The sequence below is a fragment of the Argopecten irradians genome, chromosome 12 (genome assembly GCF_041381155.1).
Source record: "Argopecten irradians isolate NY chromosome 12, Ai_NY, whole genome shotgun sequence".
NCBI classification, from domain to species: Eukaryota; Metazoa; Mollusca; class Bivalvia; order Pectinida; family Pectinidae; genus Argopecten; species Argopecten irradians.
The window spans coordinates 39,685,989-39,704,107 of NC_091145.1; the positions used below are offsets into that span (position 1 = coordinate 39,685,989).

At 34.0% G+C, this 18,119-nt stretch overlaps 1 protein-coding gene across 3 annotated transcripts; it reads left to right on the plus strand.

Annotated features, from left to right (window-relative positions):
* Positions 1-3,510: 3,510 nt before the first annotated feature.
* On the plus strand, positions 3,511-11,716 carry LOC138305137 (uncharacterized). Of its 3 annotated transcripts, none has more exons than XM_069245538.1 (6): positions 3,511-3,657; positions 4,578-4,689; positions 6,474-6,715; positions 7,039-7,195; positions 8,802-9,082; positions 10,247-11,716. In XM_069245538.1, the coding sequence occupies exons 2-5, from the start codon at positions 4,629-4,631 to the stop codon at positions 9,080-9,082; spliced, it is 741 nt and encodes a 246-aa protein (XP_069101639.1). In that variant the 5' UTR covers positions 3,511-3,657; positions 4,578-4,628; the 3' UTR covers positions 10,247-11,716. The 3 variants fall into 3 exon arrangements, with proteins under 3 accessions (XP_069101639.1, XP_069101640.1, XP_069101641.1); XM_069245539.1 differs by lacking the exon at positions 3,511-3,657 and adding an exon at positions 3,766-3,904; XM_069245540.1 differs by lacking the exon at positions 3,511-3,657 and adding an exon at positions 4,427-4,451.
* The last annotated feature ends 6,403 nt before the right edge of the window (positions 11,717-18,119 follow it).

The following is an 18,119-nucleotide window of genomic DNA, read 5'->3' on the forward strand; positions in this document are numbered from 1 at the left end:
CAAGAGTTACTTTAAAAACATCTAGATGTCTCGAGGACGAAGGCTTTGTTTGTTTGAGTTTTACGGCCCATCGACAACTAAGGTCATTTAGGGTCAAAGGCCATTGAGGACGAAGGCATGTATACCACAAAAACATAGATGTTATAACTATCAGATTGTTGAATTTCACCACCAACAATTCGTGGACTATCGGTTACAATTTCTTGAATATTTAAATGGGATTTGTAAAGCATGCAAACGCCTCCTCTTATGTTACATTCATATCGAAATGGGTCAATTTCAAAAACAGGTTTTACTAAACTTGAATAACCACATTGACTAAAAGTGTTGAAAATGACATATTGTATTCTCTCACCCAATGTTCGGATAGTCCACAAATATCGATGTCGTGTTCTTCAAGACATTTGAGGAGGTATGGCGTGCCAGCCATAACACCTTCAATGTTCCAACAAAAAGTATTTAGTGTGCTACTCATGGTCGTTTTGTTTATTGATAAAAACTGATTTAGTGAGCCACTGGTGGATAGATACACCTTCCGGCCAGAAATAGGGATTTTCAAGAGTGTTGTTTTCATTGTTAATGACGTTTACTTGAGCAGACGCGGTCCGTTTCCAACGCTTTTCGAAATATCTTAGAAACGTTACAGTAACGTTTTTCTCTTCAAGAAATTTCCTTATACTATTTTCTGAGGAGAGTTTTTTGTTTATACCATAAACATAGTATCTGCGTGTTCGTTTTCTTTGGTATGTTGTAAATCCAACGAAGTCATTTCTTTTTGGTTCTGACGCTGACTTACCGAAAGATTTACACACTGACGACGGAAAATGTACAGGTATGGTTGACGTCGCGTTCGCACTTGAACCAATATCTTTCGTTTTAAGCGTTTTATTTCCAACAATTGATGAGTAGGTTTCGGCTAATCCGGATGACTCGCTATTGTGTTTGTGAATTTTCGAAGGTTCGGGGCTCTGTGATTTGTTTTTTTTGGGAGAGTAAGTCTGTTCTAAGGCATCGCACGAGGGAGTTGAGATTGATGAATTGGTCGACTCTTGTAGTGGAATAAATCGGTTAGTGTCTTCGACTTGGTACATATCCTGGTCAGCGGTACACTTTTGATTCTTAACGTGTACCGGTATTTTGTTTTTCAGCTGTTTTCTAATATCACATATTTGTTTCTGTGTATTGTCAGCTGTTATTTGTAATGTGTTGATTGATTTTCCCATAGTATGAATGTCATCTTCGCACTGTTTTGTTGTTTGCATTGCATGCTTAAACTTGTTTTTTATACTTTCAGTGCCATTTCACCTCTTGTCGTCGAACCTTCGAGCTATTATGCTACAGTTAGTTACTTTCTCGTTCATGTCATTCATGGAAGATTTGAGTTTAATGCCTAATCCTTTAAGTTCTCCGATCTGTTTTCTCAGTTTTGAGTTGTCTTGCTGTAAATCATTAATTTCAGAGGAGAGAGTTGCGATAGATTGCTTCAATGACGAGTTATCATTAGCCTTTTTCTCCAGTGTTTGGTGTATGTCCTCATCGATTTAATTTCGTCTTTGTAGTATTTGTTTTTGCCCTTTGACTTTGCTCTATCGTCACGCATTTGTTCCATTTCTTTTCTAAAGTTCTCCAATTGTAACACATAAGTCGCTTGTTGAGACTTTAGGTCTAAGAGGTCTGCGTTGACGGTTACGATGCTTTCTCTGGGGGGTTTTAACACCTCCTTCGTCTACCGTGTGTTGTGATTTAGCCATATTTTCGTTGACTTTTTTTGTCTTAGGAATTATTTCATGAATATCTTCTGTATACTCACCGGTCACCGCGCGTAATAAGACAAAGCAGTCTTTAGCAAGTTTTTGATAGATCGGTTGGGCACTAGCTTTACTAGTAGCTAGTCTCTTGCGTAAATACCCTTCTTTGACGGGGAAGTCGTCCCTGGCTTTAGCTATTTCATAAAGTTCTCTTCGCTGTTCAGGGTCGGGGACGCTATCGTGGGTTAACTCACGGATCATATCTTTCACAAGGTCTCTAGGGATGTCGATAGCTTCTTTAAAAGCTTCTATATAAGCCGGAATCTCCCTTGGGGGGTTTTAGGGTGTATCCGTAAATAGTGATCCAACGAAGGGGTATATGAAAATGATTCTTCCATTTGTCCGTTGTGCCAAGTAAATGTGATGGGATTAACATTAGTTAATTCCGTATATGTCGGAGGTTCATCATTGGGTTCCATGTCTCGGTACAGTGAACTAAAAATAGTAAGTTAGAACTTATATTTGTTATGGTCAGTTGGCAAAATACCTTGCCGAACTAATATTGGGAGATGGAATTAGTCTTGTATATTTGTAAACAAACTGAGTTTTGACCTTTAAACCATCTGATCCTGGACTTTTGTTATGCTTCATGTTTTTTTTTTAAATAGCTTGTTTCTCTGAGAGTGATCTCCCCTTCTAGAAACTGTGACTCTGACTCTGTAAGTTTTGGTAGATCATGGAAATTTAGGTAATTATCTAGATCAAAATTATTTATATGTTTGTTCTCTTTATAGAGATTTTCATAGAATCGTTTGGTATTTTCCAAGATGTCTACTTGTTTATCTATAACTGTTCCATCATCTTTTTGTATTTTGGGAATTATTTTAGAAACAAAGTTTCTATTTTCTAAGTTTAAAAAGTATCTGGTAGGTTGTTCTCCCTCTTCCTCCCACTTAACTTTAGATCTTATCACACTACCTTTTAATTTATGTGACTGAATAGTTTCTAATTCTTTCTTTTTGTCTTCTATTTCTAAAATATTAATATCTTCATGTGTTCTAAATCTTGTGTGGTCTGTTTCAGTACATTTTCTTTTAAATTACTTTGTTTTTTTATGAGAGGAGAAGGAGATAGTTTTACCTCTAATGTTCATAAACAGAGTTTCCAAGAATAATTGTTCATCTATATTAAACTGTAAAATTGAATCATCTATGTATAGAAAATGATTTTATCTCAAATAATAAAATCAAAACATACCAAAAAGGATATTACATATCTGGATCATTTGGTTTTCATTTTTCCAAAATATTGACTTAGTTATACTAACCAGATTTTGTTGGAATTATTTAGAGGTAAGATCTATATTTTTCGTATTTTTACTGATTGAACTAATTATTATGTAATAAAACAAATCTGATAATAATCGTGGATTTCTCGTCCATAACATTTACCCCTCGGTGATGGAAAACGACAACCGGTGTATGTTGGACGAGGTCTACTATAACGCACGTCACCTACACCTGGTTCGACCGGTTACAACCGGTGTACAGGTGTATCATTGGACGAGGTCTACTATAGGACCTGTTGATATTACGGGGTACACACACAATGTTACTTTGTATAACACACATATATACAGTAAATAGTGTAAATAATTTTGTTAGATATCTTTAAGTTGTCACGAGAAAACTGAACCATTATATAAGCGACATATATAGTATTATATCTAATTTGTTAAAATCCAACATAACATGTGACCATGACGTATCGCAAATTCTATAAATAGTAACTTAATGTCACTTTCTTATTTCGCAATCACCACCGTCACGTCGATTTAGTAATTCACTATGGGTATATAGATCTTTGATCGCTTCAAAAATGGAACACTGAAGATATCTGGATCTAGCAGGTAAAAAATTATTATCTAGAACACGCAGCTACCACGCCTAAAGTTATATACACGTACATGTATATATCCCTAATGTCTATATCGTGCTAGCAGTAACTAGGCCATCTGTATATATGTGTATGTATAGGCCTACCCGTACAGTAAATCAGGTTTTTATAGTGTCGGTTTTATCTAGCAGACATTAGATATGGGTACCAGAGTAATCCGTGTGGTAGTTTCTACAATCACTGATATGTGTTGGGGCGAGGTAAGGAAATTAGGAGCTTTAATGACAATTGTACGTACAAGTGTATGCGTGTAAATTCTTGTGTGTCAGATATATATACAATCATGTACTTGTGTGGGTTATATACATTATAGTTTAGAGATAAACAGCGTGGTAGTAACCATATGTATATACATGTATGCAGACAAATCACTATCAATGAATTCTACATTTGTGTATATCGATTTGTTGTTAGGAAAGATACAATATGTACACACGTGTGCTTGAATAGGATCTCTCACAATCTGTCACATGAATTTCACGAAAATATTGAATGCAACACAGAGAGTAAAAAAATGGATCAGGAAATCAATACTTCAAACAATACTATAATACGAAACTTTTGTGGCATTTATAAGAAATACCAAGTGTATACTACAATGTATGCATATTACACGTATGAGCCGTACGTGTTATAATTGTATCGTCAAGCCGAAGAAACGTTCTGCAGTTTTCACGTCAAAATCCGCCAGCGTGCGTGACGGCAATCATTTTTGACGTCATCTTACGACGTCATAATCAACGGGAGGTTGGTTTGAATTTGTCCAGCGATGTATTGTTGGTATTTCACCCAGAACCTATAGTTGTGATGTCATCGATATTGGTTTGTACGATTGCCTGTTAAACTTCGCTGTGCTTTTGAATTTGTTTACAGGTCGTGTCAAGTGAGGAAGATTTATTGTAAGGAACTAAAGCATTTGTAGCCATGGATACCGGGAAGTGTATCTGCTTGTGTATATGTGTGGTGTTACAAGTGATCACAGTTGGTAAGTAGACATGTGTATTGTATAGAGAATACGTGGCCAATATGTCAAATAAAGCTTAGATATATAATACAGAAACTGGTCATATTCAGCATACTACAATTTTGATACTCATAAACAAAAATATTGGTGACGTCGCGCACAATGATCGGTCACTTTTATGTAACGTCATTGAATGTAAAAGACGTTATTATTTTATAACATGACGAGCGCAATTGACGTCATTTCCGACATTCGGCAAACCTGCAAGACAAAGAAAAAACGCAATTTTTCGAATACTTTTTTGAATTTTCAGTAGAGATTTCGCACACGTATATTTGAGCAAAAAACGTATTTTTTTATTCTGAATAGAAACCTTAATTCCTAAAATAAAGTCATTTTTCAACGTCGTGACTTGCGTGACAGAACATTCAATCTTAAAAATTTCATTTTGTGTCACTTCTGCAAGACAAAGGTTTTGTTCGATAAAAAAGTAGAACGACGTTGCAGTCAATATATTCTGACATGTTATTAAAATAGAAGAAAAATGTATTTTTATATTAACAATTCACGTCTCTATGTCATGAATTAGTACCGTTTTGTAGATCTACTGTGTGTATTTGTGGTTTTTTGCACTTTTTGTATCTTTTCTCTTCGGATCTGTCAATCGGCAAGTCTACAAACAAAGTTCACCATTTTGAAGTATGATGTTGAAATTCGTTATAACGAAATGACGTCATGATAGTGCGTTTTCGGGGAATTTCTCTGACAAATTTTACCGCCATGTGGTTTTCAGTAATACCACAGTGACACTATAACTGAAACCGCATACAGATGCGTGTTACATCTAACACGCCAAAAAACGTCATTTTCTCAACAAAAACGCATCAATAGAAAAAAAAATTGCAGACATTTTGATAAAATTCCTCCCGTATTTGAATAAATATATCCTTTCTGTTTTTCAATTGAAAAAAATAGTATTGCGCTTTTATTATTTTACTGTTCAACGCTTTTTCCAATGAAATTCCGGCGTGACGTAAAAGTGACCGAATATTGTGCGTTATGTCTGGTACAGTGGAATTTACGATTATTTTTTTTAAATAATTCTGTTATGAACATTTATGATAGATATCTAATACATTTTACAATCAATAAGTCTCCTATACACCAACAAGCTGGCACACTACTCTCATCAGTATCTCATCAGTCCAACATCATTGGAAAGCCATATTTGGCTTATATAGATATATGGTAATATTTACATAAACATTGTTAAAAGTTATACGTGTGATTGCGTTAGCATATGCATATATAATAGTATTCCTAGTTTCTAGTAAGATATATATATATCAGTAGTTGCACTAGGTTGATGGTTGGAATTTCAGGACGTGGTTCTTCCAGTGGTTGTTCAGTCTGTGCTTAAAGATGTTTATGTATTCTGCGTTGATCACCTCACTGGGAAGGGAATTTCAGGACTCAATGATTCTGTTACTAAAAACATACTTTGATGTGTTAAGACGGAAGGGTTTCTTAAACAGCTTTTTGTCTTGTCCCCTTGTTCTGGCGTGTCTCGTTGGGATGAACATATTTTCACTTTTGACAATGTCTATTTTATTGAGGACTTTATAGGTTTCCACCATATCTGCTCTTAATCAAAGAACAGGTCGACAGACATACAGTGTAAATCCATGAACAAACTCACTCTCATTTTAAATCACTTATAGTCATGGAACAGTATGGCTAATAGAACATGTTCAGCATTAACAAGTCGTTCTTATTGTTCGTATTGTTTTATGTTAAACTTCTAGAGAGCGTACAAATACTGGAGATGAGCGGAAGTACAAACTGTGGCTCCACCTATTACATCAGGGATGTTGACGATGACGGATTCCTGATTTCCTGGCTGGGCCAGACGATAAACAATGAATGTGAACTCTATATCAAGGCAAAAAATGAAATAAAGCCATGCGTTGCCCTGGTGACATATGCCATGCCAGACTGTGCACCAAAAATCAGCGTTTACGATGGAAGTCAAATCGACCATAACCAGGTCTGTATAGTCACCATTTCATAGAGATTGTTGTCTTGTTTTACAGCCCGTGTGTGTAGTGTTTGAACATGTGTTAGGATAATTTGAGGACGTGTCAAGTTTATTGATGGACGAAAGTCGAATTATCCGGAGAAAAACCACCGACCAGCGATCAGTACCAGGTACACTGTATATGATTTTTGTAGTGTACAGTCTGTAGTATGTTTTGTATAATATAGTACTTGTAAGTGATACTGAATGTTTGCTGTTTCGTACACGTGATTACACTTGTTAATGTCATCGCCAAATCATTAAATCTAGATGGGTTTTTTTCTATGTTCTAGATGCGGTACGTAAATTGCTATTCGAGGGTACTGCAGATGTGTGGTAGCTACGAAGGCACTCTCACAATGAAGTTCACTGACTTCACCAGTGTGTCAAATTCCAACGTGACATTAAAGGTGTACGGCGAGGTAAAGAAAGACGAAGATGACGGCGATTGTAAGTTATATTACTATTTATATATTAAAGTATCAAAAACGTCAAGTGTAAAATCGCGACGTAGATATATGTCCACGTGCTGTGTCTCGTTAAAAACCTTGTTCGAAATTGTTTATTTTTACATAATTTGCTTATTAGAATAACTTTTTTCATTAGGTTACTTTTGAAAAAAGTTCTTGCTTGTCATCTGTCAATGTTTATAAGTGACTGTTGCAACCCATGGTGGTGCCCTTTGTACAGTTAATTATAAAAAGATTAAGTCGTATTACCTTTTACTGTTAAATATAACAAGATCAAACCATGTTATTTTACAGTTAGTTATAACAAGATCAAACCATGTTATTTTACAGTTAGTTATAACAAGATCAAACCATGTTATTTTACAGTTAGTTATAACAAGATCAAACCATGTTATTTTACAGTTAGTTATAACAAGATCAAACCATGTTATTTTACAGTTAGTTATAACAAGATCAAACCATGTTATTTTACAGTTAGTTATAACAAGATCAAACCATGTTATTTTACAGTTAGTTATAAAAAGATCAAACCATGTTATTTTACAGTAAGTTATAACAAGATCAGACCATGTTATTTTACAGTTAGTTATAACATGATCAAACCATGTTATTTTATAGTTAGTTATAACAAGATCAAACCATGTTATTTTACAGTTAGTTATAACATGATCAAACCATGTTATTTTACAGTTAGTTATAACAAGATCAAACCATGTTATGTTACAGTTAGTTATAAAAAGATTAAGTCGTATTACCTTTTACTGTTAAATATAACAAGATCAAACCATGTTATTTTACAGTTAGTTATAACATGATCAAACCATGTTATTTTACAGTTAGTTATAAAAAGATTAAGTCGTATTACCTTTTACTGTTAAATATAACAAGATCAAACCATGTTATTTTACAGTTAGTTATAACAAGATCAAACCATGTTATTTTACAGTTAGTTATAACAAGATCAAACCATGTTATTTTACAGTTAGTTATAACAAGATCAAACCATGTTATTTTACAGTTAGTTATAACAAGATCAAACCATGTTATTTTACAGTTAGTTATAACAAGATCAAACCATGTTATTTTACAGTTAGTTATAACATGATCAAACCATGTTATTTTACAGTTAGTTATAACAAGATCAAACCATGTTATTTTACAGTTAGTTATAACATGATCAAACCATGTTATTTTACAGTTAGTTATAACAAGATCAAACCATGTTATTTTACAGTTAGTTATAACAAGATCAAACCATGTTATTTTACAGTTAGTTATAACAAGATCAAACCATGTTATTTTACAGTTAGTTATAACAAGATCAAACCATGTTATTTTACAGTTAGTTATAATAAGATCAAACCATGTTATTTTACAGTTAGTTATAACATGATCAAACCATGTTATTTTACAGTTAGTTATAATAAGATCAAACCATGTTATTTTACAGTTAATTATAACATGATCAACCAATGGTGCCTTTTTACAGCGTATTATACATGTTACAAGTTCAACTCGCGTATTGTCAACCCATGGTGCCTTTTACATTATATTATAAAATGATCGACCTATGTCATTTGTTACAGTTAATTATCATCTAATACAACCCATCGCCACAGCAGCTGGTGTCGTCCTAGTGGTAGTCGCCACTGCCATCGGCTGGTGCGTTATGCTGAAAATCTCGAGAAAGCGAGAACGTGAACGCAAAGCTAGGATGGCCGCCAATCCACCAATGAGCTGGGCTCAACAAGCTCAGGCAGCACAGACACAAGCTCAATACAACCAAGGCTTCACATACAATACCAACCAGAATACCATGTACCCTACAGCAACATCTAACCCCGTGGAGAAAGTGCAGTTACAATAGGTATGTTTCTATCTCACTTCCTTATAAAAGGTTATCTACAACAGGTATGTTTCTATCTCAATTCCTTATAAAAGGTGTAGTTACAACAGGTATGTTTCTATCTCAATTCCTTATAAAAGGTGTAGCTACAACAGGTATGTTTCTATCTCACTTCCTTATAAAAGGTGTATCTACAACAGGTATGTTTCTATCTCACTTCCTTATAAAAGGTGTAGCTACAACAGGTATGTTTCTATCTCACTTCCTTATAAAAGGTTATCTACAACAGGTATGTTTCTATCTCACTTCCTTATAAAAGGTTATCTACAACAGGTATGTTTCTATCTCACTTCCTTATAAAAGGTGTAGTTACAACAGGTATGTTTCTATCTCACTTCCTTATAAAAGGTTATCTACAACAGGTATGTTTCTATCTCACTTCCTTATAAAAGGTGTAGTTACAACAGGTATGTTTCTATCTCACTACCTTATAAAAGGTTATCTACAACAGGTATGTTTCTATCTCACTTCCTTATAAAAGGTTATCTACAACAGGTATGTTTCTACCTTAATTAATTTCTTAATTAAGTTATAATAACAACGACATTCGCATGTTTTGTGCCCCGCACCTAATGTGATCATTTAAGCATTGAGAGTCTTTTAGTTGACATCCATAGCCAACACGAATGCCAACTTGACTGAGGCAAATCCATGATGCGCGCTAGCGCTTCATTTCGGTTACAATTTTATGTTGACATGCCAAGGGATTTTGAATCTAAAATGAATTAATCACTTGTTATCGTCATGTATGGAACAGTCATTTGAACAGCCGTTTTCTGTGATCGCTGACATGGAACAGTCATTTGAACAGCCGTTTTCTGTGATCGCTGACATGGAACAGTCATTTGAACAGCCGTTTTCTGTGACACGACAATTGCGACGTCACAATTATCATTATCATGACGTCATAATAAGCGGTTGAAGTTCATAGTCTATATGACTGCCAACTGCGCTTGGTAAGGCTACACAATAGGAGCGCAGTGTAAATATAAATGTATCTATGATATAATCCATAAATTGTAATACATAATTATGCCATTGGTTTATAATATTTCTATCCAAGATAGTTTTGTGTACCGTATCTTGTCCTTGTTCCATTGCTTCATATAATTTCTATCCTTTCAGGTCGTGACCTAGAAATAGCACCACATGTGCCGGAGAGCCAGCTCTGTAGTCCACGCTATCCAATATAACCTCTGGTGATTCCAGTGGAGTTAGTATCATTCCGGAGCAAGTCAGCCCTCTAACCACGTGTCTAGTGGGTCATCTCACCATATTGACCCAGAACATCCTCTACGAATCTCCTTGTATATACCATACACACTACATATCATTTGACAGGATCAGAGGTTATAACCAACCATTCAGGACAATATTCCTGGATGTGAACGCTACTTTACATATTATTTGATTGGATCAGATGCACCGTACTATTGAGTGGAGACTTCTTGGAATATAACCTTACCTTACATATCATTTGATTTGATCAGGTGTAAACAACACTAAGGAGAGACTTCCTTGAATTGAACTTTACCAAGCACATATCATTTGACTGGATCAGATGGTATCAACCATTGCGGACAAGCTTTCTGGAAGTAAACTTTACCTTAAATACCATTTGACTGGATCAGGTGTAACCAACCATTGAGGGGAGACTTCCTGGAACAGAACTTTACCAAGCACATATCATTTGACTGGATCTGGTGCATTTAATCATTGAGGGGAGACTTCCTGGAATAGAATTTACCTTACATATCATTTCATCGGAAACCTTCCTAGAAGTAAACTTCACCTTTCCTAGATAACAAAGTATATTGCGCATATTTTGTAACCATGACACCATGAGGATAATCTAAGCGCTGATATATAATGATGGTTCTACAAGTGTACAGAAATATTGGTGTGAATGTTCTGTTACACTTCCACTTTTTGTTGAATTTACGGCATTGTATGGAGATTTAATAACATGTTTTAAGACATTTCACGAATATGGAACCATGATATTTACATCTTCACAGTAATATATGTTGTAATCGTGTTGGTGTACAAACAATAGTTCTATTACCCAATCAATATCACCCATGGAACATTAAACGTAGCATCTGATTGGTTAGCATAAGGATTTTACTTAGAAATACATGCTCAACGAAAAATATATGTAATTGTTTATATTGAATCTGATCTTTTATTTTTAATGTAATTGTGTTCTTATGTCGTCTATGTGATACTGTACTGTAAATCAACTAATTTTTGCGAGCGATTTGATTTCGTGGGAAAATATAAATCGCTAAAATTATTCGCCACACAAAGTGTCAAGCATACATGTACGCAGAGTATAGCCGTAAAATTCTAAATGGTCGTGACAAAATGAGTTAAACAATTGATTACGAAATTAAAAGGTCTTGGGAAAATGTTCAGCCTAAGATCATGGGATTATGGAGACCATGAAAATGAGTTGGTTTATAGTATCTAGTATATATATGTATATATTTATACATTAGTTATAGAGTTTGATGGACCCCATCAACATAACCCGAGGGATATGTCACAATGTTTTATACAAATGGCGTTATTAATAAAATATATATTCACTTATTTTAGTCTTGTTTGATAGAGTAGATTACACAGCACACATATTCCGTCTTGCATATTACAGAGTTATCTCCCTTGCGGATAGGTAGCGATTGTTATGTCGTTATTTTATGAGCACAATTCATGTCGTTATCTTCGAAACGTATGAAGTCACGCTCGTAACACATGACGTCATAATCAATACCTACCCGCAAGTGCAGATAACTATGTAATATGAGAATTCGGAATAACGAAAACAAAACGCTCAAAGAGGCTCTATATCTGCATGTGATTAAAGATTAGTATATCAGATACCCAACCTAAAGCTGTATCAGCGGCGTAGCTAGGTCTGGATAGGCCTGCATGCCTGGGGGTGCAGAGAACGACAACTCCTTGCTCAGGGTCCAGGGGCGAAGCTGGTTTGTTCTTGTAATCTCGGAAATGAAACAGTAGATCACTATATATACATCTGTCCCTAATTAAATAAGCTTAGTCTAAAGAATACAATGTGTATAAGAAATCATCAGGTTTGCATAAAATCCACTACAGTTTGTATTAGATTGAGGAGCTAAGTTCATAATATGGAGGTTACACATATTCAACACGAGTGAGTTATTTTTTTTTAATTTTTAAAAAGAATAACTTACGAGTGTAGAACAAATTCTATATTCAACATCCATGAGTCGTGTGAACTGTTTCTACCACAATGATATTCGTTTCCAGCCGATAGAAATACGGTGAGGATAAGGTAATCTGTATTGGCTGAAATATGCAAATAGGGTTACAGTAATATAATATTTTCATCAGCAAAAACGTACTAATTAATATTCAAATATTTTCTTTTTTCAATTTTGAATATCTTAAAGATGAAATGTTACTCATTTAATGTCTTATTGAGTTTTATTTTCCATAGTTGCTTCAGTAATATAAAACTCATCGTTGCATTATATAAAAGCGTGCGCACGGCACGGTGCGGTCTTCTCCCGTCAAATATTCATCAGACCATTGTAATCAAGTTCAAGTCAGTATTAGACTCGTTTAGTCTACTAAACTCATCAGTGAAATCCTTTCCGTCAAAATGCGTTAAACATATAATAAGTATTTCATGTCGATTTTACACCCCTCATGTTTTGACACAACGGCCACGACACATACTCTTTCTAAAAAATCAGTTTAGGCATCAAGCGGCGATCGCAATTACATAGTATGACGACATTCGAATATTGAGGAAATAAGGAAAAATCTCACCGCAAGTGTTACACTTCCAAAGAAATAGTTCTAAATCAAATTAAAGATAAAGAGCGTGTGTCCATATTTCGCCGTTATTTACTTGCTTTTCCCATAGAAGATTGCTATTGTTTGTATAAGAGATACAGTTAATAGTCTAAATGAAAGGTTCCTCATATTCTTACAAAATTCAATTATTTACAAAAGTATTAATACTATATTTTTGTATGAAAAGAATTACAATGCCTCCCGATTTCAGGTGCCATTTTCCTGTAAGATGTCCATATTTCGCCATTTTGGTAAATAAAGACGATTTAATGTAAATATAAAAAAATATATATGAAGTAAATTTATGTCCACGCACTGTCATTTGATTATTAAATCATGTGGAATCAGACACAATAAACAAAATTTTCTATCAAGTCAATCCCTTTGATACCCCCACAGGAAGTTTTATAAGTTGATGGCTCATTCACGGTGCTGGTTGTGTAGTGGTCAGTATATATATAGGGTGCACGTGTGGTCTCTGCTTTTTGGTTCCTCTTGTTTCGTTCTTTGTGTAGTTTGTGGTGATGGGTTTGGTTGGCTGTGTTCTTGTGGCACTGATGATCGTAAAGTGGAGTAGCTCCGCGAAGTGTTCCATAATCTGGTCTGTAAAATTGTGTTGTCCGCGAAGTTTTCAATCCCAGGTACGATCGCATGTCAACGGCGCCAGTATAATATTTTAAAGTTTGATGATGATGTGAATTGATATGGTTGTTGGATCATCGTCTGTGAAGATTCACGTAGTTGCTGTGTTGATGAAAGACGAAAAACTCCAATGTTGTGTCGACGTTTTATTTATTTCATTCTGTAATACATATTTACATTTCAACTTACAATATACGTGTAACCATGGTTATTATAAGTACACAGAGTAATGCTGTGGTTGGCCCCGAAATTGGACCAGACACAGGGTGTGTCCGCTATCCGTCCCTCTACTCTGTATATCTGAATATCACTCCCAGTCCCTTATATATTCTGTTTCGATATTGGCATACGTGTACAAATGACAGGTAACTCATGTTAGTACAACATAAAATTATATAACAACAAGGAACCCATCTATACACCAGACTGTTACGTCGCTGACAAGTAGACATTTGACCTGGAGACGCAACACGAGTATGTCTCAAATACCGTACATTAAGTCTTGAAGATTTTAATAAATAATAATTAAAGATTTCTAAAATAATACTAATTATACCATAGTTTTTGCCCCTCCTAAGAACCGTGCGGGGAAAAGGACTGATTATCAATGTGGAATGAAATTGTATTGTTTGAATATTGTACGAAGAATATCTTCATTTCTTACTGTTACTTCGCTGTTCAACTTGTTATCATAAAAATCGCGAAATTTTGACCCGGCGAAAGATGGACACCCGCTATAATTGAATGCAAGATGTTTTAACACACGAAAAATCATGAGCATGCAGTATTGTTTCATTGTCGGAAACATATGAGACATCGCTCTACGTTTGTGAACGTAGAAACAAAAACGTTTGTGAACGTAGAAACAAAAACGGAAACAAAAACGTTTGTGAACGTAGAAACAAAAACGTTTGTGAACGTAGAAACAAAAACGGAAACAAAAACGTTTGTGAACGTAGAAACAAAAACGTTTGTGAACGTAGAAAAAAAACAACGTTTGTGAACGTAGAAACAAAAACGTTTGTGAACGTAGAAACAAAAACGTTTGTGAACGTAGAAACAAAAACAAGAAGAAGTCACATGTTGTTAGTTTTCATGGTCGGCTATAATCCACGTTTCATGTTAACCACCATGATATATACATACATTGTAGTGTCTTATCCGCCGGGTGTATATTTAGACGACGAAGCTGGTAGTGCAGCATTACTTACTATTAACCCCAGTGAGGACGTGACATACATATACGTGATGATCAAGGTGTTCTTTTGAAAAGATATTTCGCAAGACTGGTGGATATTGCGTTACTCTCTGCTATCTAAAATCTGCTGGATTGTACAGCAACCAGAAATCTGCCTATTTGAAGATGAGCAAATACCGTTTTCATGAAATTGTTATTAGTATTTTTTTTTTTTATTTTTTTTTTACTTTAAAATTTTTTTTTATTGACATGATGTTGCAGTCAAAAGGATTGAATAACAAGCAAAGCTATATAAATTTTTTTCATGTGTAGATAACAGGTTAAAATATTTGAAATAAATAATTACATAACAACTAAACATAGAAAAGGTAACTATTAGGTTATGTATACAAATTACATAAATACATACATTCACATACACACCATTACAAACACATACATTATAAACTTAATACAGATATAGCAATTTTCGAACTAAGGTATAGGAAATAGATACATATGAAATACAACATTTTAATATGACTGACAAACAGTTAGGTGGTTTAACCAAATGTCCTTGTGCATTATCTGATAAGGTCTGAACTTGTGTATAATTGTATATATTTATTAAATTATTAAATTAATTTATTAACACACAAACACAGAATTGCTGTTCAACTGGGTTCCATCGTAACCAAGGATTATACTAAATTCTACAGTCAATAACAGAGACTTAAATTTTACAAATATTAAATCGTTTAGACTTTCCAATGAAATGTTGAATATTGTTAAGCATTTGTTTATTTATATTAATATCACAAATATTCCATCCATATAGAAATGTATCAACACTAATGTGATTATGTGTATTATTGTATCTGTTGTTGTTTTGGAATAATTCATTGCGAATATTAATATAAAGGGGACATTCCAAAAAATAATGAAAAACTGTCTCAGATGAATCAGAACAACTACATGATGGGTTATCAGTTAAATGATCATGGTGTAAATCAGACTTTTAATCACTACAACTATTTCTAAGTTGAGTAAGTATGATATTTGCCCTACTTTCCCCTTCAGATTTAAAAGTATCTACAGATATCATATCAGTAACTTTATTTTTATCAAATAGGTGAAACTTGCATGAGAAGGAGAGTTAAAAGGATTTTCATCTGAGGTATTACACTGTGCGGCACATGAATGGAAAGAAACTATAATAATAATTGTTAGTCCTACAAATTGGGGGATTAAACTGTGTTGTGTGACGAAGAGAGTAGCGATTATCATTAGGATTATTGATAAAGGGTATTAGAATATCTTGTAAATACTGAGAGGATATATTGTGCATTGATTTATACATCATGATATATTTATATTTTTCTCTTCTGGCAGTCAGATATTCCCAACCAAGTTCAGTATAAAGTTTATTATGAGAAGTCTGATCTTAAGCCTGTAATTATTCTTGCTGCTTATAGTAGACCATAACCCCACCCAATTAAATTTTTCAGTTCTTTTATTTCCTTGCACCTTACGGTTCATCAGAAAACGTACATTAATAAATACAGTGCAACAAAACTTATACACAATCACATATATATTTAACACACAGACACACATACATAGTACAGATACACCCAACACGTGCACAACCGCTACGCTAGTGTAGATGATGTTTCTACGTTCGTTTCAAACAGTATTTAGTCTTCTTTTTTTTCATGGCCAAAACTATAAGTTTCCCTAAATTAGATAATTCTTTATTATTTCTTGTTCCAAGGACTTGAATAAATTTGGCCACGCTAGGTTTATTATGATAATATATTTTGATAAAACGGTTTCTAATATCTGAGTGATTATTGCATTTAATTATGAAATCGTACTCATCTCTAATGTCATCATCATCACAACATATACATTTTCGACTGTGTCTCTCTATATGTCTATATCTACCCGGTTTCTACATTTAAGTTATGAGAAGATAATCTTATTTTTTCATTGTTTTTGACATGTTATCGAGCAAAAGGTATAGTTAAATACTGTTTCAAACAAAATTCACCACAAATATGTTTGTATAAAGAACACTTAGATGACGGATTGATAAATTCTAAACAATATTGTTGAAAATTATCAATCATTCGAATTTTAATTGTATTCAGTACTCTGCTCTCATTAAATAAGTCAATATTAACAGCATTCCATAGCTATTCTAGCCATAAGCTAACTAATTCATTACTGATATTATCCAACCACTCACTACCCCCTCTATCATATCTGTATAATATGTTTTTAAAACACGATTGTCTGTAGACTTGATTTTCAACCAGTATTTAAAAATTCTTAATTTTCTAACTATATGTAGAGGAAGTCTACCAATGCTAGTTCATGATATATCATAACGTTAGGAGTACTTTACTTAACACCTAAAATTCTCTTACAAAAACTTAAATGTAATTTTTCAACTCCAGACGCTTTATGGAATCCCCATACTTCCGATCCAAAATTTAAAATACTGCCAACATATGTGTCAAAAATACCTATTTGGGTTTCAATGTTAAAATAATTTCTATAACATACATTCAATTTTGAAAACATAGCCTTTCTCCCCTGCTCAGCTATTTTTTCATGTGTTATAATGAATTTCCCATTATATTTCACCAAAAGTAATTAAAGGCCCACTACCTTTCCGGAGCAAAATTTAAAGGTTTCTAAAAATCATAAATAACATAAGAAAATATATACGGATGGCCTAAGATGAGGTTACAACGCCAAACATATGCAAGTTATCCTGCGTAATATATGATAACAGTTGGGTTTCATCTCGCTATTTTGCCTTCTGCTGCAGTGATAATCAACTACCGCGCGGTATTTAGCACGACGGCGGGAAACATAAGACGACCCGCGTTATGAAAATTAACATTTTATTTATCTAAATTAAATTGTTCAGAAGACGATGATAAGTGTAGCATTACCGGTAAGTTGCTAACTTATGCAACTCTATAAAATAATCGATCTCGTTTTACATTTCCATTTTAAAAATTAAAAGCTGTTTCGGAAAGGTGGTGGGCCTTTAAAGCTATCAACATTTTCAATTGCCGAACCATCGAAATGCCATTTCTCAGAGTCTTTTAGTTTACCTCCATTTCTGAAAACGATAACTTTAGTTTTTCAACATTTAATGTTAACTTCCATTTGTAAGTATAAAGAAATGAAGAATGTATATAATACAAAGAATAAGTTAGCAAAACATTAAAGGGACAATTCACTCAGGCTAATTCTTTTACATAACCAAGAAGCAACATATGGCATAAATGTATTGTTCTACATTTCTTATGAAAC

Excerpts from the sequence above, each read along its gene's own strand:
- LOC138305137 (XM_069245538.1), top strand. The coding sequence starts at position 4,629 with ATGGATACCGGGAAGTGTATCTGCTTGTGTATATGTGTGGTGTTACAA. Across the intron at positions 4,690-6,473 it reads GTTACAAGTGATCACAGTTG|AGAGCGTACAAATACTGGAG; the intron begins GTAAGTAGACAT and ends TTAAACTTCTAG. Across the intron at positions 7,196-8,801 it reads AGACGAAGATGACGGCGATT|TTAATTATCATCTAATACAA; the intron begins GTAAGTTATATT and ends CATTTGTTACAG.